Source organism: Candoia aspera, chromosome 2 (assembly GCF_035149785.1).
Source record: "Candoia aspera isolate rCanAsp1 chromosome 2, rCanAsp1.hap2, whole genome shotgun sequence".
In the NCBI taxonomy this organism is placed as follows: domain Eukaryota; kingdom Metazoa; phylum Chordata; class Lepidosauria; order Squamata; family Boidae; genus Candoia; species Candoia aspera.
The window spans coordinates 164,636,963-164,664,233 of record NC_086154.1 but is presented as its reverse complement, the minus strand read 5'-3'; the positions used below and the strand labels follow the sequence as shown (position 1 = coordinate 164,664,233).

The following is a 27,271-nucleotide window of genomic DNA, read 5'->3' as shown; positions in this document are numbered from 1 at the left end:
ATTGTATCCCACCAGATAAGATTGATAAATAAAATAGTTTCTATTGGGCTAATCTTCAGAAAAACAACTAAGATAATAAGAAGAAAATCTGAAAAATCAAATGTGCTGCTTTACCTCCTTGGAAAGTTTAATTCTATTTAATTACCAACCCACACCCCACCCAAAGTGTTGCAATGGAAAAAAATAATGCTATGATCCTAAGTGAACCAATATGTAAAATAAAAATAGAAAAAGAGATCTATCTTGCTAGTTTGTAGGACTGTCAGTATAATATATCCTATATTAGTTTTTTAAAAGGAAATTCAAAGTGAGGGTTCAGTAAAGGTGAAAAACAACAATTTGTGTTTTGAATCCTAACATTTACAAAGGTTCCTTTACTATGTTGCTAGAGGCTGAACTGAATATGAACTGAACTGAATATGAACTGAAGAATGATTAACTTTATCAATCTAAGTTGGATAAAATAAGGATCTTTTATTGCATCTCTTCTATTTTCTCCCCATCCACCCACCCAAGATTCAGCATGTGTTAGATGTTGTTGGGCAAGACAGGAAATTGGAAAGAGACAGATAATAAAATTGCCTAGAGTGATCTTCAGCAAAGCATTCAGTATGACACAGACACAGATATTTCTTATCTTCCACCTCTCTTGCCATTTCCCCCACCTCTAACAGCTGTAATATCACTCTCACAAATTAAACTGCTGCATCTGATGAAATGGACCATGGTCCACAAATTGGGGCAAACTCTTTGATCGATCGATCGATCTATCTATTTTCTATCCTGTCTTTTTATAAATAACTCAAGGTGGTGAACATACCTAATACTCCTTCCTCCTCCTGCTTTCCCCACAACAACAACAACCCTGTGAGGTGAATTGGGCTGAGAGAGGGACTGGCCCAAGGTCACCCAGCCAGCTTCGTGCCTAAGGCGGGACTAGAACTCTCCTACTACACCTGATTGGCTCTTGGGCTGAGAGAGAGGGACTGGCCTGAGGTCAGCCAGCCAGCTTTGTGCCTAAGGCGGGACTAGAACTCTCCTTCTACACCTGATTGGCTCTTGGGCTGAGAGAGAGGGACTGGCCCGAGGTCAGCCAGCCGGCTTTCAGGCCTAAGGTGGGACTAGAACTCTCAGTCTCCTGGTTTCGAGCCCATTGCCCTAACCACTAGGCCAAACTGGCAAGACAACTACCTCTCCTGTTTTGAAAATCCGGTTGAAAGATATGAAAGTAGCATGGTATCATTCCAGTCAGGTTTCAGTCAAGTTTCCCAAATCTTTTAACCCTGCTTCTGTATCTAAAGCGTTAAAACAGTTCACACTGATCCCAGATCGATGTGTTTTAGTGGAATCAGCAGTGGTTTATGCAAAATCTTCTGGGCCCACTTCCTGTTAAAGACTAACGAACCCAATGCAACATCTGCCAAAGTCTGAGAGCAGGGAAACAGGTTGAGTAAGAATTCCTACCAATACATTGTAGGTTGCCCAGAGTCACTTTTATAGTGAGATGGGCGGTGTATAAATTTAATAATAAAAATTAAATTCAATCAATTAAAATAAATGGAAAAACAGATCATCCCAAACTCTGTAGCGCATCATTGTTTCAAAAACTAGTATTGTCTTTTTTTCCCTTTCCAGTCGGGATAATGCTGCAACTGGACCAGTAATAAATCAGATAACATTGTGAGAGCATAGAAGTACATGAGTTGTATGCCGAGTGATGCGAACAGACCACACTGAAATGCTCTACTCTGGCCTGTGGAGAGATGTGGTTTACAGGCTGAAAAGGAGGCCCTACAAACCATGTTAATAAATGAATTTATCAATTCAAGAGTCTGTTGGATTGATTGTGCCATTTTGTACTTTGTTCCACTTTGGTATCTTCTCGTTGTGAGTGATCACACTACAAACAGACATAATCTGCCCACCATAAACAGGCATGCACCCACAATGTTGTCTGACATCCACGTTGCTATGAGGATCTGCCCTTACTCCTGCTCGTTTGCATCTGCGTTGAAAGGTCAAAAGAAACATATCCTAAAGGGAGACAGAATAAAGGCAATGAAAAATTATTTGGGACTTGAGTGGCTCCAGTATGGCTTACTGCCAGACTGTGTTACAATGAGACATTTTTATATTTCTGAAAAAGGTTATGCTTTATTTTCTTGCAGATCTTCTTCAGCAGCTTGGTAGTACCCAAGTAGAATTACATGTAGAATATAGAACAGTACATTTCTAAGCTCCAGTGGAGATTACTTCTAAATAACTGTTTTAAGTTATGACTAACCTTTCCTTCCTTCCTTCCTTCCTTCCTTCCTTCCTTCCTTCCTTCCTTCCTTCCTTCCTAAAAACTGTTTACCCTTATGGGTTTCAGAGTTCTGGGACAGACTATAAGACAGCCTCCCCCAATTTGGCACATTCTAGATATATAGACCAAGAACTTCATTATCCCTAGTTGGCATGTCCTTTGGTTAGCCCTGGAGAGAAGTGTAGCCCAGCCTCTGGAGGCATTAGTTTAGGGAAACTGGGTCTAATGGGGAAAAATAACAGTGTCAAATATGTAGGATACAAGTATCTTTAACTCCTTAAGCAATTCTAATGCTGTTTATAAGGATATTGGCACCAGGCTAGAAACTGGGAGATGGTGAGTTCTAGTCCCACCTTAGGCACGAAGCCAGCTGGGTGACCCTGGGCCAGTCCCTCTCACTCAGCCCTGGGAAGGAGGCAATGGCAAACTGCTTCCAAAATCTTGCCAAGAAAACTTCAAGGACTTGTCCAGGCAGTGGCCAGGAGTCATCCGTGACTCAAAGGCACACATACACAAAGGGCAAAGCGCTTTTTTTCTGGTTCCAATGGCTTTGGTCCAACATTTATTCAACAACTTTTATTTATTTCGTATGGCAAAGATAGATAGATAGATAGATAGATAGATAGATAGATAGATAGATAGATAGATCGATCGATCATATGGCATAGCAGTTTGGTGTTCATGCTGCTTTTTCTTGCTGGGAAATCCTTGTGAGGTCCAGCAGCCAGATGTGTAGACTATTTAGCCGTAACCAATCACTTTGCCCAGGGTGCACCACGAGGAGGCTAGTCTACATTGCACCGAGTTGGGCTGAGAGAGAGTGACTGGCCCAAGGTCGCCCAGCTGGCTTTCATGCCTAAGGCAGGACTAGAACTCACAGACTCCTGGTTTCTAGCCCGTTGCCTTAACCACTAGACCAGACTGGCTCTCGATCCAACAACTGTTCTTCCAGGACAGGAAAAGCAAGTAAGTAGATTGGCTGATTAGAAAGCCATCACCAACAAATTGGGAAGCTACTGATGGAGACTTCATAACCTCTCTGTGCTGATATGGATGCATCACTAGTTGTACATCTCCACTGCATTATAGTTGTATTATTGAAGAGAGGGAATACATCAAGCCAAAAATACCAAAAACCATGGCAAATTTCAGCCACTGTATACTTCTCAACAGTAGAAATAGCAGTTTGTCAATTCCTTGTCTTACCAAATATGGAAGACACACATAAATTAGCCCAATTAAAAATATCAGGCCACCGCTTTGGATCTTTTATTCTCAAGGTCAAAAACACCAAAATCTTTTTTGAGAGCTGCTATCAAATCCCTTTTCTCCTCTCACTGCATTTTTGTGTCCCTCAAAAAGCCATTTTTCTTTTTGGAATTACTGTAATGCTGGCTTTTGTATGCCTTTTACTTTTTGTGCCTTGTAAGGGTGCTTGTTATTGGAATTTCTTACTGCTTTTATATTATGCTAATCTACGGTACAACTGGCATAAATGTTTGTTTTGGTTCAAAAAAGCACGCAAAATGTTAGAAAGCTAAGTGCAATATTCTCACGGAAAAGGGATTTTTTTGGCTGTACACATACATGATTATTTGTCTTGGTTTTGTGCATGCACATGAACACGTGTGAGTTTTAAATGAAACTGGTGTTCAGAATTTTAAAAGCGATAGATCCAGGGACCATAACATTATGGTAATAGAAAACAGTTTAAAGCCTTTCTATGTTCTGCTTAGATGGCACCAAAATCCATGGGAAAGAACAGTAGCAGATGGTGAAGGTACGGTAAACAGTGACAGAGACAGAAAGACTTGAATAACTAGTGTTGTCCCAGATCAGTGCTACAGAATATGCTACAGACTTCACCAAATATTTTATGTTACTTACCCTGCTCTTCAGAAAAACCTAATCAAGAATTCTTAACCTGTCTCAGATTACTGTGAGAATGTCTTCACTTGGATGGGTTAGCTTTTCTGATGAACTTGGGGAGTTTTGCTGGAGGCAGGTATCCCTGACTTGCTGGCAAATTTCAGCAACCCATGTGGGGCACCCACAGGAAGGGTCAAAAAAGTGAAGATGATGCATATGACCATGCAACTGAAGTCCCACAACTTTAATGTACACATGAAGCATGTAGTGCATGTTAAAAAGGGAAAGGACTTCAATTAAATGGTCATGTTCATTATCTTGGCTTGTTTGATTCCTCCATGGGCCTCCCTGTCTCCTTCCATGTCATCCTTCAAAAAGAGGCTGGAGGATTTGAGGAGCAGCTTAAACTATGTTCCACTTTTAATATTATTTAATATTGTTATTTCTGTTAGGGAACTTAGTAAGTGGCAGTCTCTAACCAACTTACACTGTTCTTGAAAAAAAACATGCTAAGGAGGATCAAGCCAGTTTAATACTTGGGTGAGAGAGACCCAGGAAATCCAAGGACTGTAGGCTGCACTGAGAAACCCAAAAACATCACAGGAAGACAAAGGCAAACCTCTTGAAGATTGTTGATAAAAATCTGGCATGATGTATCAATCCAGATTTGAGCTTTTAAATCAGTCTTGACTCCTGGAGACTGCCTGGACTAGTCCCTGCAGTTTTCTTGGCAACATTTTCAGAAGTGGTTTGCCATTGCCTTCTTCCTAGGGCTGAGAAGGAGTGACTGGCCCAAGGTAAACCAGATGGCTTCATGCTTCAAGTGGAAATAGAACTCACAGTCTCATGGTTTCTAGCCTGGTGCCTTAACCACTACCCCAAACCAGCCTTCTTTATTACACTGTTTGGAATATTTGAACTTCTTAAAAAGTGAGCAGGCCTTTTGAATAATCTACCTAGATATATGAATGCAGGTAAGTTGGTTTCCATGCATGAAGGCCAAGATTTCATGCATTCCACCCTCCTATGCTTCACACTGCCCCACTTGTGAGATTGAAAGGCCACTGGGCCCAGGTCTGAAAAATATCAGCACAAATCCACTAGGTGGCACCATGGAGCCATCCATGGGGCCTGACAGAGCTGGAACTTCACAGAAAAAGCACAACTACCTTTAAGGTGGGCCTATCTGTCTGCAGATGGGAAATCTTGGCCCAGCCCATTTAAAGCTAGCAATGCAGGGAGTTGATTGGGAGAGAACTGGTTTCACCACTTCTCTGCCTTACTCTTTCATCATAAGTCAGGGCCAGGCAGGTAGCTTTTGCAATGCAGGGATCTCCGTCAGTCCTTTGGTTCTGGTGAAAGCCACACACCAAGGACACCACGCGAGCGCCTCGATGTCTCAGGCCTGTGGCCACCAAGCCGAGAGACTTGTTGAGCGACGGAGCTGAGCCTCAGAGCCAGGGTCGGGGAGCAGGATTGCCTCCAGGGGAAATGGAGCTGGGATTTCTGGGCAGAAAGGCGGCTCAGTCTTTTGAGCTGCTGCTTCTGTGCTGGGTTTCCTTTCTGCAAGAGATACCTGCTAAAGAAGGTAAGGGCAGCTGGGGATAAGGGAAAGATGGGGAGGCACCCAGGTTTTGAAATTTGGGGGAGCTGCACCTACTCCCTGGAATGTTGCAGGAGGGAAGTTTTAGACTCCAAAACTGAAAACACCAAACAAAAGAATATCCTTCACAAGGACATGTTACCTTGAAAAACCATGCAAAGTTACGGTATGGAAAAGTACTGAAGTTTGGGAAGGATGGCTGGTGAATGAGGAAAAGTTGTCCTCAGATATTTTCCGCAAAGACAAAGTCTGAATCTGCCAAACTTGTCTTGCAGACAGGTTTACTTGTCAGCAGCTTGGGATCAGTTGCAGCATCCAGTGCTAAACCTGGATTTGCTGCTGTTTAAATGTAGAAACAGCCTTAGCTTTGGAAGACACTGAGGAACCTGACAAGAAAGTGGAATCAATCACTCTCCATCTTTGCCCATTGTTACTTAACTACCCTGCTGAAAAGCCCGGTGAAGTGGGCCCTGGCATTTCCAGTCTCTGGAAATCCTTTCAAATGACACATGGCAGCCCTCGAGCTCTGGATTTTAGGAAAGCTTTTGTTGGCTTCCGGATTGTAGGGTTGTTTTCCAAAGAATCTTTTTTTAATGAGATTATTGGGTAACTGAAATCTCCTGGTAAGCAAGCAATGATGTTATGAGTCAAATGAACTTTATAGAGTTCATTACATTTGAATCTTACTGAAAACTTGAATCATTCATCTTCCGCTTGCCTGTAGCAGGCAGGGTTGGGCTGTAACTAGTAATTGCTGTGTTGGGGGTTGGGTCCCAGTTATAAACCCCACACTTCTGATACAATACGTACATAATTTTTTGGATAGTATAAAAAATCACTGGGCACATTATGTATAATTAATAGAAGAAATAATAGGCTTCTCTGAATTAGCTCCTGTAAAAAATTGCTAATACATTCTGTTAGTAGAACTTAAAGAATACTTTCGTTTCAGTAGAGAATTCTTCTTCTGTAACTTAAACTGCTCCTCCTTTGAAATGGATTTATTCCCCCCACCAAACTTTAAAGATCTCTGGTGACCAAAGCCCAGCCTCGATTAGTGTTATTTAATGGCTGAGAGTGCTTCTAAATTATTGCAGAATCACTGAAAAGATTCTTTTCTGCCTAGCTTCCAACCATTACTTATCTTCTAAGCAAGCTAGCATCTGACTTTTCATTTGCTATGTTGATAACATGGCTAATGGCTCCAAATGGATGGAAAACATTCATGTCTTGCAAATGGTCCACAAACAAATGTTAGGATTGGGATGCTTTCTGCATTTCTGTAATGATAGGACACCGATGCCTTTAATGTGCGTTCTGCAAGAGAGCCCTTCCCATTCATTTACTTCCTTGATTCTTCTAGCATAACCAGCTCAAACATATTGTACTGATCCCCATAATAAAGTTAAATATTGTATTAGTCCAGAGATTTCACACATGATAACTGTGGAAGACCCTGCAAAATCTAAATAATAACCAATTCCATTAATCATCATGGCTGATTAGAATAATTTTACTCAGAATACTTTGACTTATCTAGTTTGTGTGTTTGGCTGAACAACTTGTCACAGTAGCATTAGTAAACAGGAGGATGTATAGGAATGTCCTTTTGACCCCCAGTTATTGAAACACTGTCAGTGACCTAGGATAGAGTCCTAGCCAGTTATGAATGTCTGAAGCGAATGAATACATGCCACCGGCAGATTAAGGGTTCATAAGTTACATTTCTTTAAAGTTTAAAGTCCTAATACTTTCAATAATGTCTTGTATTTTAGGAGAACGTTTCCGCCATAATGCCTTTCTGTGTAGCCTCGATTTCCAGTTGGGTGGCACTTTCTCCTTGCAAAATCTAGCAATGCTGATGAAGCTGGCAAATCATGGGCTCACAATATGACCTTTTATTGCTCCCAACCTTATGACAAAGCACACTTGTCCTGAAACTCTGGCCATAATTAAGAAGATACAATTTGAGCTGATGCTTTCCCTTGGCACCTGCGTGCTAGCTTGCCTGCAGCCATGTTGGCAAGGCTGTTACCTGCTCAGAATTTAAGGAATTGACTTCCCTTCCTTACACGTGAAGGGGCACCATGCAAGTAAAGGGACATAGGGCCAGCTCCACAATTCCTCCTGTGAAATTGCATACCTTCCCCTCCCCAGTATCCATACTTTGGTTTTAAACTGCATAGCACAAAATGGAAGAAACTAGATAACCTACTTTAAGAAAATAACTTGCATCTATTAATCATTCAGAGCAGCTTTGCTATGGTCCTCTTCCCCCACCTCCATCTGTCCAGAGCAGTCTATATCCACTCACTGTGTATTCAGTCATTCATCTTTTCTGCCAAAGTTTTACCTCATTCCACAATTAGAAAAAAGGAAAAAAGCTCTCAAAAAGTATTCTTGTATGTAACTTTCTCTAATGGATCACATTTATAGGCATTTCTGAATGTAACTTTTTGATATGCATTTTTATCTATAATTTTTAAGCCAAGAAATATTTTGCGATGTGCATTAGCAGACTCTGAATTATGTGCCTATTTATGCCATGATATATTCTGTTTCATTTCTCTTGGAAGGAATCCATGATGAATTTCTTTAACATTCTTAGAATATGTATTGCATAATTTAAGTTTTTGATTCATTCCTAGCATTCATATCCAGTTAAAAGAATTTTTATAGCAGGGCTGTGATCCAAACTTGTACCCATAAGAATTGCTATAGTTATGAGGTTGAGTTTAAGTATTGTACTCTAACAGCTTCTAATTTCTTAAGATTTTTCCAATTTTGGAGTTTCTGACTCTAATACATTAGACATTTTTGCTCTTTGGGAATGCTCTTTGAAAATGTTGTTAACATTATTTCAGTTCAGTTGGTAACTCCATATGTACAGTATATTTATTTATTAAGTTTATATGCTGCCCAACATATGAATCCGCATGCAATGAAAATATTGCCTTTTCACACTCACCTGTTGATGATGTTCAGTCTGAACTGCTTAGGAAAATAATGATAATTAAGTTTTTCTAGTATATTTTTAACTAGAAGGATCTATACTGTCATCTTAATAATCAGCATAGGGTAGACTATTGTGTAATCGCAAAGAGGGAGCTGTAGTAACATGTAACACTGAGAGATCTCAGTTGGAGATCCTTGGTGAGATAACAGTAGCTGGTGCTAAGGATGTCCCTCTGTTATCTATGACATGTCATTGATGTATAGATGTTCCAACCTTTAAAAAAAAATTATGATTACCTTTGGTTTTCACAATAGGAAGATAAGTCTTCACAGAGACATGACAGCAGCTGAGAGACTGGAGGGAATTAATACTTCTGTCATGCCTTCACAGCATGTTCTCATTTTACAGCCTTCACTCATTTGTGGAAATATTTCATGACTGAAATTCCTCATGGGAAATGGGTCTTGGATAGGAATGAGGAAGCAAGGAAGTAATAGCAGAGACGGCAGCATGTGCAAATAATATAATAACACCTTTATCCTGTTAATATAATTTTTGATATTGATTTTAAACGGATTGGGACGATACAGGGCATAAAGGTAGCACCATTAAAGCAGTTGCATTTCTTCCTGGGATGGTGCAGTGAGACAACTGCTTTAAAGAGATTGCTGCTGTCTCACAATCCCAGGAAAAGATGTGGCTGCTTTAAAGAGTTTCAGACAGCACTACATATGTAGCCTCATGTGCTCCAAAGCACTTTTTAGAAACTGGGTGCAAATATTACACAGTCCTAATGCTTATGCTAAATTAGTATGAGATTGATTTTACAACTTTCTAGAATGTATAAAGGTACTTCAAATTTATGTTGGAAATGTGGAAAACAAGAAGGGTTATTTTATCATGCTTGGTGAACTTGTAAAAAATCTAGAAAATGTTGGGTTCAGATAAACAGTGATGCAAAGAATTTTAAAGATTAATTGAAACTGAAACCAGACTTTTCTTGCTGGGACTAATGGACAGACAACTAGAAAAGACTAATGGAATATTGTTTTTGTATATGGTAACTGCAGCAAGATTATTATATGCACAAAGACTAAGACTGTAACCTAATAGTCCAAGGAAAGAGTTCTCTGCAACCAAGGGAAGATGAGTTGCCTAAGATTCATGGTGGTTGTTCTTTAGCTGTCTGAATTTTAACCAAGTGGCAAAGAAGAGGCTAGGGCGGGGGATGAGAGGAGATGAACCTCCATCATCCAGACTTCTGCTATTCCTTGGAGTGGAGAAAAACCAAACCAGCCCTAGACCTGGCATCCTTCAGCAGAACAAGGGGATGAAAAGTCCCCCCAAAAAAGTGAGACAACAGTCCAAGCAAGAAAAGTAGCAATGCACTTCCCCATCTTTTTCCTTCCTTCCTTCCTTCCTTCCTTCCTTCCTTCCTTCCTTCCTTCCTTCCTTCCTTCCTTCCTTCCTTCTCAAGTGGCTCTAAAGCCAGTGATATTTACTCCTCCTCTATCACTCCGTGGAATGTTCTGCAAATACTTATTTCATCAGCTGTCAAATGCCATCAAATATTAGTTATTACAACGTAGGAGATGCAGAGTCATCAGATGTCAAATAATGTGAAGAATGGCGCCCTTCTTAACAGTTTTATTTTCTCAAATTAACAAAGAGGACTGATGGTCACAAGCAACCATTAGACCAATTTATTACAAAGATATTAGATTGGATCCTTCCAGTTATAGATCTATCTGTGGTTGGTTATTTATATGCTAGTTTTCTTAATGGAAGGTTGGTTTCTTGACTGGAAGTCAAAAATGTGCTGGGCCCAAAGCAAGTTGGTTTAGGAGGAACAGGTCAATAGTTGACCACTATTAGATCTCTGGCAGAAAAATATAATCTCTTGGCCAAGATTCTTTTATTCTGTCTCAAGGGAATTTGGGCTTAAATTTAGTATTACTTCCATTGATTAAAGACTTCTCTGTTTAATTATCTCTCTTTATCTAGAATCTATTATTACAGCGAGTTGTAGAAAAGAAGATTTAATTCACCCTATTTTTGTCACAAAAGGGCTTCATTTGGCCAGCATTTTTGCCCCAGATTTCCTTTTTCCAAAACTGGGGAACCCAAAACTCCAACACTTAGAATTCCATTGTCCCTCTGTGCAAACGATGTTTCCCTTCTTTCTCTAACAAATATACACCTGGAGGGATATACTAAGTGCATTTATGGATTATTGTTCTAGCATTTATTTTACTGCTGATGTCAGTAAATCTAAAATAATGTTCTTTCCTTGATCATTCATTAGAGGACAGCCCATAGAATAAAGCCAGCCATTCAAAGATTTGGGAATTATGTGAGAATGATTTCAATTCAAAATATTTGATAATGTTCTCTTTCTTGGGCTGTCCATAGTATTTATGCAGTTCAATTTGCCCCTAATAGTCTCAAGGTTCATTTTTTTTCTTATCAAGGTTGGACAGTTTCTTTCAGTTTCTGGACAGGTATTTAAAGCTAAAGGCTTACTCCAATTGTTACATGGCCTCCCCAGTATGGAGTGGGGCATTAATTTAACTGTGGAACAAATAGCTCTAGTTGTTTTTTTTTCCATTCCATTCTTGGTATGTCTAAATTTATCCTTCTGCTGCCCTCCTGTTAGAGGCTGGTCTTCTTTCTCCCAAATGTAAATCCATAGGGCTGGATATGCATATTTCTCATGTGGGCTACTGTATTATCTTAGAGAAGAGAGCTACCATTGTACCCTCCTTAAGCTCAAAACTGCCATGGTTAGGCCTTTGGCTTTTTTTCTTCTGAGGGAGTATTGCCAAGCAGGAAGCTTGACCTGTCTATCAGGAGTACCGATTTCCGGTATTCTTACTCAGTGGCTCATAGACCTGTCCTAGTTTCCACTGTAGTCCTTAATTATTGGAACAAAGGACATGATAATTACTTAACAACCTAGCCATATCCCAAATCTGCTATGCTTTTTGAAGAGCCAGATTTAGTTTTTTTCCCCTTTGCCTTACTAATTAGTCACTTTCAGGGTATATCATAAGATAGTGATAGTGTCTTTGCCACTACAGCTATTTTGGTTTATTTGCAGGTCTGTGGCTGTCTAATAACATTTTTATTAATATAATAATTAGGTCAGCACTATCTACAATTGAGAATGTTGCAGGAACTAATAGGTCTTAAGAGAGATGGTCACCTCTTAAAAGATCCTGAGGATCATCCTGACCAAACTCCCACAACTACATTTTGTTTCCAGCATTGCCTCTGAAAAACAGTTGACAGGGAACTCAACCGGCAGGGTTACATTGCCCCCGTGTAATACTTATGGACTTCCCTTAAAGCATCTATTTGATCTCTAGAGAGAACAGAACCCTGGACCATACAGGCCTTTGGTGTGACGCCGCCATTACTTGTTTTAGGTTAGGTTAGTATGAATTTCAATTCTTTGATGCCTATCCCAATTTTTTTCTTCTTATTCTTTAAGTTAATCTTCTGGACACAAGCACTGCTCAGAATGAGCTAGGCTGGTTGCCGGACCCTTCAGATTCGGGGGTAAGTACACGAAGCTGTAAAGCAAGCCATCTGTATTGCCATATAGAGCTGAATTTTGTAGTGGCAGCTATGAAATCTCTGATAGCGATTAGCTGATTTGCTTCGTGTCGAAGAGAGATACCTAGCGGCCTGTGTTGCTCTGTGTTTGCTCTGTGTTGTGGTGTTGCTCCGACCCTAGAAAGGGCAGTGTAGTTAGAAGAGTCTGACCAATGAGGGTCAGTAGAAGCAGAGGCATTGGAAAAGTTGAAATGGGGGTTGAAAAGACAGTCAAAGGGAGTGATGTATGACTTTAAATTAGTTTAAAAGGGGATACTCCAGCAGAAAAGCAAAGGCCAAGAAGTTTAGGTCAAGAGGGGAAGGAAAATGGATGGAGAATGGGCAGAAAGATCACTTCTATCTGTCACCAAGAGTCTCCCATTCTTTAAAACTTCCTTTCTAGAAATAAACATTCTTTGCTGAACTTTGCCTTATGGATTTCAGTGTAGTTCTGTTAACACATACTAGTTTCTGTGTGGTGTTCTGATCTGTGATATAGTCCATAGGTGGTTTCTTGGATAGATTTTGCTGATTTTCTCATATCTAGTCATTCCTTTTTCTTTTCCTCCTTTTATTGTTTTTTTCCCTCTTGTTCCCTGCCTCTCTAGCTTTGCTTGCTGGTTTATTTCTTCATCCTGTTCCAACAAGAGCTGGGTGCAAAGGCAGAAGCCCATTTATGAGCTATGTATTAATCGATCAAGCTTTATTGTTCAGTGCAAATCTCTAACATCATAATACGGAAGTTTCTCATTCTGCGGTGGGTCATCAGTATTTTGTTATGACATTTTCCCAAATGAAACTCTTGATCAGATCATAATCAACCTCTCTCTCTCTCTCTCTCTATGGCTTTGTGGAAGACTACCATGCTGCACTTTGAACATTCTTTGGAATGCACTGTACATTTCAGTTGCCTCTGGGGAACTGTCACACATGTCAGCCTTTTGATCTTCCTGTAATGCTTTGAATATTTTGAATTTCTGCCACATGCTACCTCCAGTTTGTGTGAGATGTTCTCCCTGCCCCTGCCCCCGCCCCCACCCATACAAAAGAATCTTTTTTTCATTTTATGAAAATGAATGATGCTCTGCTGCTGATTATGTTTTTATGTTTTTAATAGTTTTATAGTTTTTTAATGATTCTTGTGGTTATTTTTTGGGTGATTTTGTATTGTTTTCTGGATTTTTAACTTTGTAAGCAGCCTGGAATCATGGTAGTGAGATGGGTGACTATATTGAATGAATGAATGAATGAATGAATGAATGAATGAATGAATGAATGAATGAATGAAAAAAGGTCTATGAAGGCTATTTCCTGAAATCATAATTCCAGAATTTCTCATTGATTGATTGATTGAACATGTTTTACATTGTCCATTTCCATGTTGTGGTTCTGTATGGTTAACCGTATCTTAAATATGGCAGAATGAAAAATCATTAAAAACACTAAACAAGAAGGCTAAAAAGGTGTATTTCAATCCTCCTTCTAACTGTAGTCAGAAGAGGGCTGGTCTTTTCAACAAGAAATTGTTCTGTAGTAGGAGGCCTACCATGGAAACAGTGGGACTAACTATTGATGCTAAAGATATCCATGGCATATTATCCCCTCCCCCACAAAATGTGTCCGGCTGAATTCTAAGAAGGGACAGAATCAGCACTGGCGTTTCTGCAAGCAATTTCGGCCTAAACTGTATAGAGGCTATAGGCCATGATCAGCACTTTGCACTAATGTGCAACAGGAAGCCTTTAAGCCTGGTTCTTCCCATGGTTCTTATCCTATTTGCTCCATCCTCTCTGTTCTTTCTATAAGGAACAATGAAAGCTTTTGCTTCATAGCAAACAGCAAGTGCAGCCTCCTCCCATTTGTATTACGATTGTGCCATGGTCCAAATCTTTGTTGCCCACTACTTCAGCTCCCATTTTCCAAAAAAAACAGCCAGTTACATTAGTGCTAAAGATGTAAAGTTAACTTCTAGGTTACCCCCATTCCCCATCCAAAATAGGCAACCTGTATGGTATAGTGGTTAAGATGTTGGACTCAGAGCAGGAAGACCCCAAGTTCTAGTCCACCCTTAGCTATGGAAGCTCCCTGGAATGACTTTGGGCAGTTGTTCTGTCTCAGCCCAACCTACCTCACAGGGTTTGCCATTATGGGAAAAAGAAACAGGATTTCCCCCTGTGCTTAGATATAAGGACATATCAAATCAAAATTATTAACTAATTCCTAACTACAATACTTGTAATTGAGGCTTTTGCAATACTAACTGACTAGGAGTGTCTGTTGAATATTCAATGTTTATTCTACATAGGGAGGCTGTGTGATCTTCTTTGCTTTTAGTGGCAGAATAAGACTGTGGTAGTCATCTTTTTTCTGAAGCTGTACTACCACAAGGCAAGGACACAGGATGAGCTCATGCCGAGACAAGGAGGACAATGGATATGAACTTTGAGTAGGGGGACCAGGAGTTCTTGAGCTTATGGCAATTAGGGCATTCATCCCACAAGAAACTATGTTTTGCATTGCTTAGATATCATTTAATGTATTTCTCACTCACTTTGGGGTCCCTTTTGGGTAACTAACACAATGCAATTGCCAGTTAAGGCCAGTGAGCAGCAGGAAATAATCATAATAGACAAAAATTATTTACCTATTTATTGACAAAGGCTTATAAGCTGTTCCAAGTGAAGCTGACTCTGAACAGCAGACAATTTCCACCTTCATAAATTCAGATTAAAAACAAGCAATTAAACTTAGCAATAAAAACAAATCCATAGAACAAATCCATAGTAAAAAGAAATGTTAAAAAAAAAGGGAACACACAGTCAGCGGAGCACTCATTAAGACTCCAGCCCTCATATAATCATAGCATTCTGGCCCCGTGGTTTGAGAAGATGGCCATGTTTTTATGGACTTTCTAAAAGCCAACAAGGTTGGGGCCATTCTGATGCCTGGGAGCAAACTTCCAGACAAGGAGGGTGCAATTGAAAAAGCATATTTCCAAGAATCCTGCAGATAACAGTCCTTGAAAGACTGGGAAAAACCCCTGATAAAGGGGGAAAAAATCATCCTATTTCTGGAGGTCACAAAGGAGCTAAACAAACCAAGGAGAAATTTTTTGAATGAGTTGCTATCTCAGAAAAGGCTGTGTTTCTTGTAGGTGCCCATCTTTCTTCTGGCATTTGCTGAGGTGATCTTGTCCCAGGACAAATGAGAGTTGAAAGATAATAACAGCATTTTAAATTTTTAAAAAATAGGCTGTCAAGCTACGCCTATACTTTCAGGTTGGGGCTTTTAATGCTGGTCAGTTAAAGCCTTTTTCAAGTGAAGCTTAATTCCCAGCAACTTCATAGGCATATCTACATAAATTTTTTGGCAGCAGCACGGAACTGATTGGCCAATGCCCTCTTCTGGCATGACTTTTCAACCTTCCAATCTAACATTACAACATTCCCTGGAGTCTCCCATCCAAGTACTAACCAGGCCTGGTCTTGCTCAGCTTCTGAGTCCAGAGAAGGTTGACCACCTACTGTCACCTGATTATTAATATTAATGCACCACTTGAATCCACTGAGGTTCCAAAATATTGTTAAAATGAGCTGCATACAGAGCATAATATAGTAGCCTGTTGGATTTATGGGAGCTTCTGTAATAATGGCAAGACAAATCTTTTGTGAATAGATGAGCATTGTGGTTAATCAGCACTGAACATTCCTTTGTGTCCGGGTATGACTGACAGCTGAACAGGGTCAGAATCTTGAAATTCTTGTAATTGCTGGATAGTGCTGCTAAGCAACAGCCCCAACAAATATTGTGCAATGTTCCTCTTTGCCTGTTACTCTAGATGAGCCCTAGGCATGTCTCAATCACAAATGTTGTCAATTATTTCCTTGAAGCCAAAGATCTACCGTCTCTGTCCTGACACCAGCCTTTGATACTCCTGGGCCTGCATGCTTATTTATATTTCTTCTGGCCTTGGCAAGCGTAAAGAATAAAAACCTAGCTGTTGGGTAATTCAATGCTGCCCTTTCAGAGCAGAGCCAAGAAATAATTGCAACATACTGTCTGCCCTGGAGGAAGCAGGTATGGTGGTCTCTGCAGTCTTCCTCCCAGCTCGTTAAGCGGACCAGAACAGAAGACTGGAAAACAGGCAGCCTCAGAGCTTCCCCCTGAATCCCATTTCTTCCTCTTTTTCTTGACTTGATTCATAATCCCCTCTCACCCTCTTTGTAAAATGGAGGCATTTAAAGGAACTGTATGGTTTTTGCCCTTATTTCTCATGAATGTTAAGTGTTTCATAGGGTTGAAAAGAGAGTAATCTCTGGAAAGTGGGCTACCTTTAGCCATTTCAACAGGTGCTTTGAAAAATGGCATTTGTCCTTATGAACCTGTCCTAGCATATGAGTTTAGGATTAGTTCTTCTGATAGTGTTCCCCCATTGGAGGTATGTTTTGGTAGGAACCCAAGGAAACTTTCCATGTAGTTGCTCCCAGATTTTGGAATTCCCTCTGAAGGGAGATCAAGTTCATCTCTTCTTTGCTACCTTTTGGTTGCAAGCAAAACCTGTTTTTATTCAGTATTTAGGCATAACAGTTGGGATTGCTCCTGGGTCTGTTGGTTACAATTTACCAGTGTGTTTATAATGGTATTCTTAACTTCCTTCATTGTTCTATCTTGAAAACTGCTCATCTCCATTTTTGAATGGGAAAGAGAGGTACATAATGTACATTCATAAAGTGATCCGTTCCTCTTTTTCAGAATATTTTTTCAACAGCAAAAAACATTTAAAAGACTAAGAGGGGAGGAAGCACCAAATACATTTGCAATGGTGTAAGCTTACAAAAAGTTTGCTGCAGGTGCAAAGCTGATAGGAGGTGGAGCTCAGCCACCATATTCCAATTTCCTAAATTTATGTTCCTGACATTTGTGGGCAAGTTGTGCAGATTAAGAGATGCACTGATTGTTTTTTTCACTCTAATTCCATCTCTTTTTTCCATAGGGAACTCATGAATACTTTCTTCATAATCTGCCCATCATTTTTTTATGCACGGCAGTTCTGGGCTGTATTCCTCACAATGTGCAGATCTCTGCTTTTCCACATAGGTGGACTCACCTGAGCAAGAGAAAGCATATACAGTATATGTACAGAGTACAGGTTCTTTAAACTTTCCACTGGAATCCTTGCAGTATCAAAGCCTTTTCTCCACGTCACAATAAAAGACACTGTGTTCATCATGTAAGTAGATTGGGCATTGAGCCTGTGTAGTGTTTCCTTAATTCATCATCAGACAACTACCTATTGCTGATTGGGCCTTCACATATTCTGGCTGCCTCACAGTTAATTGCATTTTCCTCCATTTCTACTTAGTATATCTCTCCTTCCAGTGAGTAGCTTTCCTAATGCCATCATTCTGGCTATTGACTTGCATGCACACAGATCTACTATGCGAACAGCTACATCATTTCGGGTTCAACCCAACTCTTCAAGAGTAGCATAAGCTTTTGTTGGTCAGAGTTCTCTTTATCGTTATAAATAGTGAACTCCGGATGGGAGGGTACCTACAGTTCTATATCTATCCATAAACATATACTGCAGTGATCATTTCATCCATGTACTTCCTTTTCTGAGTGCAGAAAGAGAAAAAAAAATGTTCCCTAAAAGATGAAACCAAGAGAACAAATAGCCCAAGCAGTAGATACCTACCTGACAACCTTATGCAGAACATAAATTAAAGTAGAATGTAATAAAAGGACAAGGTCTAATTGGTATGGTTGTGACTCATTTCCAGTCCTTGGCTACTGTTGATAAAGAGGCATAATGAGGTGAGTACACTCATAAAAGTTGTGAGGAACTTTCGGCTGAGTTAAAAAAACAAAATGCCAGTTACTGTTGTTGAAACCAAAGGCCGCTGTTTCAAATTTGCCAGTGAATTCTGATTTCTGTAATGGTTTGATATTAAAGTATTTGGGTCTCCCTGTCTGGTTCAACTAAGTGGTGGCCATAATGCCTGCCACATAATGTCCTGGGGTTCTGTGGGGAAGTTCTTCTTAGAGCAGGTGACTGGTCAATACATGCATAGATATGTACAGAGTAAGTTTAAGACTGATATTAGCTGCGCATCACTTTAGAACTGCCTGCCCCCACAGACCAAGCGTAATTACATCCTCAAAGCATTCAAGTCTGTCTGTTCAGCTGTATATGCCAATATGCAGGTCATCTGGGTTATCTTCCATTGGAGCATGTGTGTCTCAACACTTCGTTGGCAATAGCTCTGCCCCAGAATCTAACTGTAGATTCTGGGGCAGAGAATATAGAAACTCTAGAAAATCCAGAGTCCCAGTCTCATTATTTAGCAATCCCCAAAGGTGGTGGTGGGAAACAGCCCAGGGCAGAAGCTAAAGAGTACCTCTCTTGGCAGAGATTTTGAGGAATGACATGGAGCTTAATGTTTCTATGAGCTTTTGATAGTTCTTCATGTGAAACAGAAAGCGGAAGACAAGCAATGGCTATTCAAATCAGCTTTTTGGCCAGGAAAAAACGTTTATGCTGTATCTTTCCGGGTGTGCATTTCTAAGCTCTAGCTCTTTTAGTCAACAATTGCTTTGTATTGCCCAGAGCCTTTAACTTTGACTAAGACACTAAGGAAGAATGCTATATCATCAACCAGAAATCTTGTCTTTAAGTTCTTTTTAACCCTCTTGTTGCTGCCCATTGTTTCACAAAGTTATTCCTGTCCTCCTACAACTGCTGTGGCTTAAACAGGAGTCCTCACTGCTATATTAGGTAAAGAAGATACTACACGAAGGAGCGCCAGAGGAATAGTGTAAGGTTCTGCGGACTCCATTCTCTTTGACCTGTAGACATGTCCAGCTGGCTCTTTAGATTCCAGCCCACTGAATAGATCAAGCAGAGTGATACCTGCTTATAGACCAAAGACTGAGCCAGGTCATCTGCTGTATAAGTAGAATGTGCATTCTGTGACTGAGCAGTGACTGCTGTTAATGTAAATTGGGAAAACAGGGTTGGGCTTTAATGTGTCACTGTTTGTCCTGCAGTTAGCAATCCACAGAAAAAAGCTTGGCTTCTGTCCTTCCAACAATAACTCTACTGTCCTTTAAACATTAGTACCTAATATTCCTGTTTTGCAAACCAGCTACTTTAATATCTGTTCTAGGTAAATTCTGAAAAGCATTGTTAAAGATAAGATGCTAATCTTCTCTCTATCATTCCAAGTTGAATATATGTGCTGTCAAAGCAAGCACCAGGTTATTATGATTAAAGATAAGATGTCAAGCGTGTAGAAGGGTAAGTCTTGCTGAAAAAGGATTAGCATGGCTTCTGCCAAGGAAGGTCCTAGTCCACCCATCTTCCACAGTTTTTGAGAGTATCAGGAAGTTTCTGGCACCGTGAAGAGAGCAAGAATTGGTTGGATGGGTATTAAAACAGTAAATGTGCTCCAGTGCAAGAAAATACACGATTATGCATATTGGGGCAAACATTCTGGGCGGGGGTGAGTGTATGACAGCCACAACTGCGTGATCGAAGCCCTGCTTTTGACTCAGCCCACCCCACCCCACAGGGTGGTTGTTGTGGGAAAATAGGAGGCAGGAGTATTAGGCGCTGCATGTTCGCCACCTTTAGTTGACCAAATATTTTTTTAAAAAGGCAGGATAAATATCTAGTAATAATAACAACTGCAAACTTCATCACAGGCTTTGAAAAACTGCAGGTAGCTGCACATATCTGCAAGTTGGTTCTTATGCTGTACATGAAGTGCAAATTAGCTCAATCTGCATTAAGCTAAACAAATTATTCTCACATCCCCAAATCTGTCTGAACAGATTTCAACTTCTTGAGATAGGAAAAAACACAGAGCCTTTGTTATACCGTATTTACTGCAAAACAAAACAAGACAAAAAAACAAACAAACCCTAACATGGTTATTCCTCTGGATTGAGTTTTCCAACACTGCTTGTATCTCCATGCAGGTTAAACATGTATTCCCAATTACCATTTTGCAAAGACTGTGAAGGAGAACTAGGTTGGGGGAATCACACATGCACTTTTACAGTGGATTTGCCAACCAGATGAATATGGGGTACATTCCTGCATTCCTACAAGTCTTAATTCTATATTAAGTGTAATGTGATTAGAGATCTAAAGAGTGAAAACAAGATTCACAGAGGAAAAGCATAATGCACAGCCTTATTCCAAGCAATTGCAGGTGAAGGAAGAAAGTTTGCATATATTTTTGCTGAAATCCTCCTGTGGATATAGTTGAAACATACGCTGTGACAGAAGCCACAATACAGTAAAAAAACAGATAGAGATCTCTCGTGTAAAAAATATGTAGGAGTGTCTAAGAATTTAATCTCTCCTTAGCAGTGAGTAAGTAGCTACATCATGGCAGACTCCTGATTGTGAAACTTGGCTGTGCCACAAAGGCTGACAACATGGAGCAAAAGGAATGGCATCTGGGGGACATTTACCATCATGAGGCAACACTTCTTCTTCTTCCTAGCGTTATTCCAGCACGATGGCAAGGCCCGCTTGTCGGCATATCCGTCTCCATTTGACTCGATCCAAGGCATCTTCAGGGGTGGCGTTCACGCATTGCATGTCCTCCTTAATGCGATCCATCCACCATTTCTTGGTTGCCTCATCATGAGGCAACACTACAGTGGATAATTTAAGGTGATCCAGTGTAGCCACCTTCACATAGCAAAGATTGTAGACTAAGATCCAATCTCCTTAAGTAACTCACCTAATAACATGCCTGCTTTGCATGCAAGTTTAATCACTACTTCCTCCTTTGTCTCCTTCCTTCATCTTATTCAGCCATTAACTATTAATGGCTTTAAGAGCAATTGCATTGCACAGGCCACCAAACATCTCAGCAAGCCTTTAATTTAGGACCCTCCTGGTGCGAACAGATCATGCAGAGGTAATTGGCTGACGCTGCAGTTTCGCGGAGGGGGGGAGGGGTCACATGCATGCCTCCATGAGAAAACATGTTCTCAGCTTGTCACACTTAGATGCAAATGTTTGGTCCCCCCCAGTTCATTTTTGCAAGGAACAGTTGTCTTGGCAAGCTTTGGGAGGTGTTGATGAGGAACACATAGCTTTCTACAGCTGGCAGTTAGCACAGAACGACCTAATAGTTATTCCAACCATTCCATGCAGCTGTAGACATTACTGAAGTGTAAGGAACTATCCAAGAAAAAAAAAAAGTAAGGTGGGGAGGGAGAGAAAGAGATATGTACCTATCTCCAAGGAGCTTACAATCAAAAAAGAAGGCAAGGAGACAGGACTGCCTCTTTGGATTGAGTGTCTTGATGCAGTAGTGAAAAACTGCACATATGGCTTCCATCCTGAATTAAGGAGGAGGGATCCTAGAAGACAGAACGGCTTCCTTCTTCGCACATACAGTACACACACTTATACATGCACACACATTTACAGAAAGAGAGAGATGCAATTCCTAGTATTACACATTCACCAATGACTCCCTTTCAGATGCCCTTCACAAAAACATATTTTCCACAACATTTCCGTCTTCTCTGGCCATCCATAAAGCTCCCTACACTAGTAACCCATTCCTTGCCTTTCCCTTGAATAGTCTGTTCAAAGTCCTTTGAAGTGTATGAATTACTTCAGCAAACAAGGATTTCCAAATTCATGTTTGCTAAGAGAAAATTATTGCTGGGGTGGGGGGGAGTTCCCTAGGAAAGTCATTGTAGATGGGAATATGTCTGTAGCCCTTCTGCCTATAGAGCTTCCCTTTCTTTTCACCTTCCGCAGAACATACAGCCTCTGAGCCCAGATGGGGGGGAAAACAGCTTTAAAAAGCACAAGGGGCAATTGTAAGGGAGAATCAGTAGGCAGTGAATGAGATGATTAAAAGCTTCCTGCCCGCTGATTTTCAGTTTCCTCAGCCCATTAGCATAACAAGGAAAGCAAAGAGTTGGGAAGTCTTGTTTCTTGCAGGACATTGCCAGTAAAGTTTCTGCAAAGGTTTTTTTGTCTGGGAAACAGAACAAAGTAGTGTCCCACCTCAGACAGCTATTTGTCTCATCAAATGCAGGAGTACTTTGTTTTCTGAGGCCTCTGACTCCAGGCAGAAGATACATGTGTGAAGTTGGAAGAGGGAACCTTCAAGGTTCTGCATATATGGCCAACGTTGATATGGGGAGAGTTGGAACATGTCAACATTTAATTTAGTTTCCTCAAACCTTCAGTAGAAGAATCTCACAATTTCAGTTTGGTCTACTTTCTGCCAAATGAAACATCATCCAGATTTTCACAACTAGTACCTGGAAGTGGACATCAGTGCTTTTTCCTATAAGAATTTCCTCCAGATCTTAAAAGGCAAAACTGTACTTGGTTTGTATATTGCACTGATTATGGAGAAACATACTTTGGTTTCTCTGATTCCTGTTAAAAAATTGTTTCATTGATGTTTTGCTGTTTTTAGATGGGGAGGGGGAATTTCTGCTTTTACATGTTGAAAAGCAGCTTTCTATCCTGTCACCCTAAAACCCACTTGGATGGTCCCAGGAGTAGAACAGCATGGGTTACAGTATTCAATAATCAGTAGTAATTTGGTTCTTCCCACTCCCCAAACATTTTGGAGAAAATATATAAAGCGGATTGAAAAATAAATAAATTTTTAAAAAATAAGGGATAAGTGAATAAACAAGAGACCCAAAATGTCTAGGAGATTATAAGTTTCCAATAAATCATTAATTAATTATGAATAACTGAATATGATGTATTGCATTAAGAAACTAAAAATGGAAGTTCTAAGCAAGAATAAATATCAAGAACCCTGGTCAACACAGTATGAATCACCAAATAAAGCTATAAGCTACAATGAATGTGAAAGGTGAAAGGTCCCCTGTGCAAGCACCGAGTCACGTCTGACCCTCTGGGGGGACGCCGCTTTCGCTATGTTTTCTTGGCAGACTATAGAGCGGGGTGGTTTGCCATTGCCTTCCCCAGTCGTCACCCTCCCCAGCAAGCTGGGTCCTCATTTTACCAACCTCGGAAGGATGGGAGGCCGAGTCGACCTGAGCCGGCTACCCGAGAGAGAATCCAGCTTCCGCTGGGATCGAACTTGGGTTGTGGGGAGAGTTTTGGTTGCAATACTGCCGCCTGCCCCTCTGCGCCACACGAGGCTTTTTATAAGCTACAATAGACTGAGTCAAAACTAAAAATCTGTCCTAATTTAAATATCCCATGCAATTGAAATACAGACTCTAAACATTGAAAAACCCAGACTTTGGATGAGGCACAAATCATGGCATTAGTCCAGGAATGGTTTCCAGATTGAACTAAATTCCTTGTCATATTTATTTTTAAGGTACAAAGTTATTGTGGACATTGAAACATACTTCCACAACTTGGTTAACCATTCTTCCAAAGAGCCAAACAGACAACCTTTCCAATAAGAAGCATATACATAATATCCTTGCAGCAGTTAACATATACAAAACGAATTCAATATACTTAGAGATAATATCTGATTTAGTAAAATTGAACAAGGATATTGCAGGTTGAAATGATAACTCAACTTTTAAAATTTATTTCATTCTAATATGAATCATTTTCCAGAATTGTTGAGCATTGCCACCAAATGTGAAAAATGATCAGACCTGCTCATTGCATTTCTAACTATTTTTAGAAAATGAGTTATCTATTTTAGCAATCAAAATTGAAGTGCTACATCTATGATAAAACATTTGTATCAATTTTCTCTAATATTCAGAGTGAATTGAATATTCTTCTTCAATTGAAGTTCCCATTGTTGTGTTTCTATTACTGTATTCAAACTCTGCATCCATTTAATCATGCAAACTTTGACTTGTTTGGATTCTGAGTCAAACCTCACCATTAAGTTATAAATCAAGCCTAACAAATGTTCTGAATTGTCTGTTACAAGATTTTTAAGTTTAGTTGAGTCTCACGGTATTCTTCCATGTTTCTGTAATTCTTGTAGTATTACTAATATGTACTACTAATTTGAAGATACTGAAACCAGTCAGGTAAACTAGACCATTGTGAAATAAAAGTTTCAAAAAAGATTTTATCTTCATCTTCAAAATTATTAATGCTGTCCAGAGTCATTATTGTGAGATGGGTGGCTATATAAATCAATATAATAAATAAACTGTATTGATAATTAAATATTGCAATCTAAACCAGTTATTAACTTTCCACTGAACTAATTTTGTAATACTGTCTTCTTCATAAAGTAGACATTTAATAATGAAGCAGTGGAGGAGGGGAATCTGGACTTATTCTTTTGCTATATTTGATCTGGACATCCAATAGATTACTTCTTATTACATGAACTTTTATATATTATTTATTTCTTTTGTATCAACCCAAAGATATTTGTGCAGACCATCTGAAAGTTCTGCCCCTTCCATAGAAGCAGATGGGCCAAAGGAAATACAATTCGTTCTGAGATACATGTTAAGCACCTAAGCATGGTAATACAATTTAAAGTTTCGAGTTAATCCATCTCCCTCTTTTGAATCTTGTAAATTCTTGAATTTAAGTCTTGGTCTTTATTGAACAATATGTAGTTATTTTCTTGTTTATGCCAATCACTTAATATTTTATTTTCAATATATACTAGACTCACTTGGAAAAAAATTAAGTCTTGGTGAAATCTTCATTTTAACTGCTGCAATTCTTCCTGGCCATATAGGATATCTGCTATTGTGCTTTTGCAGCTCAATAAATAATCATTGTTAAATAAATCGTTATTTTTGTCAAGTACTTTCTTAAATATTTAACCTCTTTTCCACTGATGTTACCCCATTGCTAAATGCAGGTACTGCTTTTCTTCCGCTACCAAATTCTGTGTTAACATTTGAGTCTTTTCTTTATTAATCCAATAGCGTGACACAAGGCTATATTGCTGTATACAGTAATTTGGTTCCTTAAGTTAGTTTCTAATACTTTTACATAATGCGCTGTTGTAAGCATCAGTGGGAGTGTTTCATTTGCATCCTATGAAACAACCTTGAATGAGTCAGATCATTGGCATATCTGACTCAGTCCCGCCTACTATAACTGATGATGGCTGTCTAAGTGCTTTGGCAGATATCTTTCGGTATGCTTTCGGCTAAGATCTGTTTTTGGCTGGAGACTGATCTTGGGACCAATGTTTATTTATAACATGTGTGTTCATCCTATACAGTTCTCCCAGTCTACTACTCTCAGCAACTCTCTGTGTGCCTTTCTTCACTACCATGCTATTCACCCAGCTTAAATCAGCAAAATACTGTACAGGCATGACACTTGAAGCCCCCAGTGCTGATCCCTGTCCATCCTCTGTTTCAAGTCACTGCAGTCACCTGGCATCCTTCTGAGATAATGGGTGACAGATTTTACACACCTTATGGCTGTCCCTGGATGGTATCAAAAGAAGGGGGAAGCCACTGCTCAAACATCCTTAGTACAGCTAAGGATCACTTAAGGCCGTCTCATTCATGAGCTGGTGATGACATGAAGGCAACATCATGGGATAGGAAAGAGAAGTTGCAGGGCATGTTTGTTCCCTGGTTAAGTGCAAGTCTAGAAGATGCAAGTATGGACACAGTTTATGTAAGGGTAAGAGAAAAGGATTGATCCAAAATCATTTAGCAGACTTTGTATTTGCTTCACTAATTCTTATGAATAATAATTTTTCAAAAGGGTTGTGGGTCTGGCATTCATTCATTCATTCATTCATTCATTCATTCATTCATTCATTCATATACACCATCTCCAGAAAGCACAGCTGTTCCTTTCTATCTGGCAAGGAAGTCCCACCGAAGGAGACTTGAACCATCAGAAGCAGAGAACCTGGCTCCACCAGATGAGCAGAAACCACATCAGCACTACAGACAGGATGGTGTCCAGGGAATAGGCTAGCAGCTATGGTCTGAACTGGGTAGTGAGGCTGATTAGTTTGTCATCACATTAACTTACAAGTTTAATAACCTAGCATGTTTTCAGAACATATAGTTGTTATTCAATGTAGATGCTCTAAGCTTTGACAGCACAGCAGGATTGGCTGCTATGGCTCTTTGTACTCTTGGAAAGCTGGAAAGGCTGGTCGTTTAAATAAACAAAACAAACCTCACCCACAGTATTCAAGTCAGGACACCAAATCAGCACGTTCTGCAATGCAATTCAGCAGGCTTCTTGCTCTAGCATCTGACCAGAGCTGCATAGCAAACTCAGAGATCTAATTAACATTGGGTGAAGTGGCTAGTTCAACATTCCTCCTCTAAGGTGGTTTCATGCCACCTCATCCACTTCCCCAGCCAAGTTAGCAGTTGCCATCTCATGAATTCACTATAATTTTCGTGATCCAGCAGTAGTTTTGGTTGGACTTGTGCCATTCATCAAGATGGAGCTCTTAAAGTCTTAATAATGAGGAGGTGTACCAGCTGCAGCCAATTTGTTTGAGTCTTGCAGTGAACAGGCCATAAGCAAGTCTTAGATCATTCCAGTCATCCATCCTCATCTTTCTTTTGTTAGATTTATACCCCACCTTTCTTTCACCAGCTCAAGATGGCAAATATAGAACTTGTCCAATTTTTCCCCCAACAATAACCCTGTACCATACTGGTATCTTAGGTTGCTGAAACTGATTGAAAGAAACTGATGATCTTTTGAAGTGCTTAATTTATTGTTTCTCAACCTTGGCAACTTTAAGATGTGTGGACTTCAACTCCCAGAATTCCCCAGCCAGCATGGCTGGCTGGGGAATTCTGGGAGTTGAAGTCTACACATCTTAAAGTTGCCAAGGTTGAGAAACATTGGCTTAGTTTCTTCAAGGTAATTACACATTTTAAAATGGCAAAAATAACAGACCATTTGTACATTTTAAGTAGCAACTAATTGCTTCAAAACAGAAATAAAGAAAGCAAAGGAAGACTACATCTG

At 39.9% G+C, this 27,271-nt stretch overlaps 1 protein-coding gene across 3 annotated transcripts in view; it reads left to right on the top strand.

Moving 5' to 3' along the window:
* Positions 1 to 5,416: 5,416 nt before the first annotated feature.
* The window catches only part of EPHA1 (EPH receptor A1), a 74,549-nt gene continuing 52,694 nt past the window's right edge, over positions 5,417 to 27,271 (top strand). For 2 of the 3 annotated variants that reach the window (XM_063294724.1, XM_063294722.1), the window contains exons 1-2: positions 5,417 to 5,762; positions 12,227 to 12,294. In XM_063294724.1, coding sequence (XP_063150794.1) covers positions 5,666 to 5,762; positions 12,227 to 12,294 — 165 coding nt within the window. In that variant the 5' untranslated portion in view covers positions 5,417 to 5,665. The remainder of the gene's footprint in view (positions 5,763 to 12,226; positions 12,295 to 27,271) is intronic. The other variant, XM_063294723.1, reaches the window with a different exon arrangement.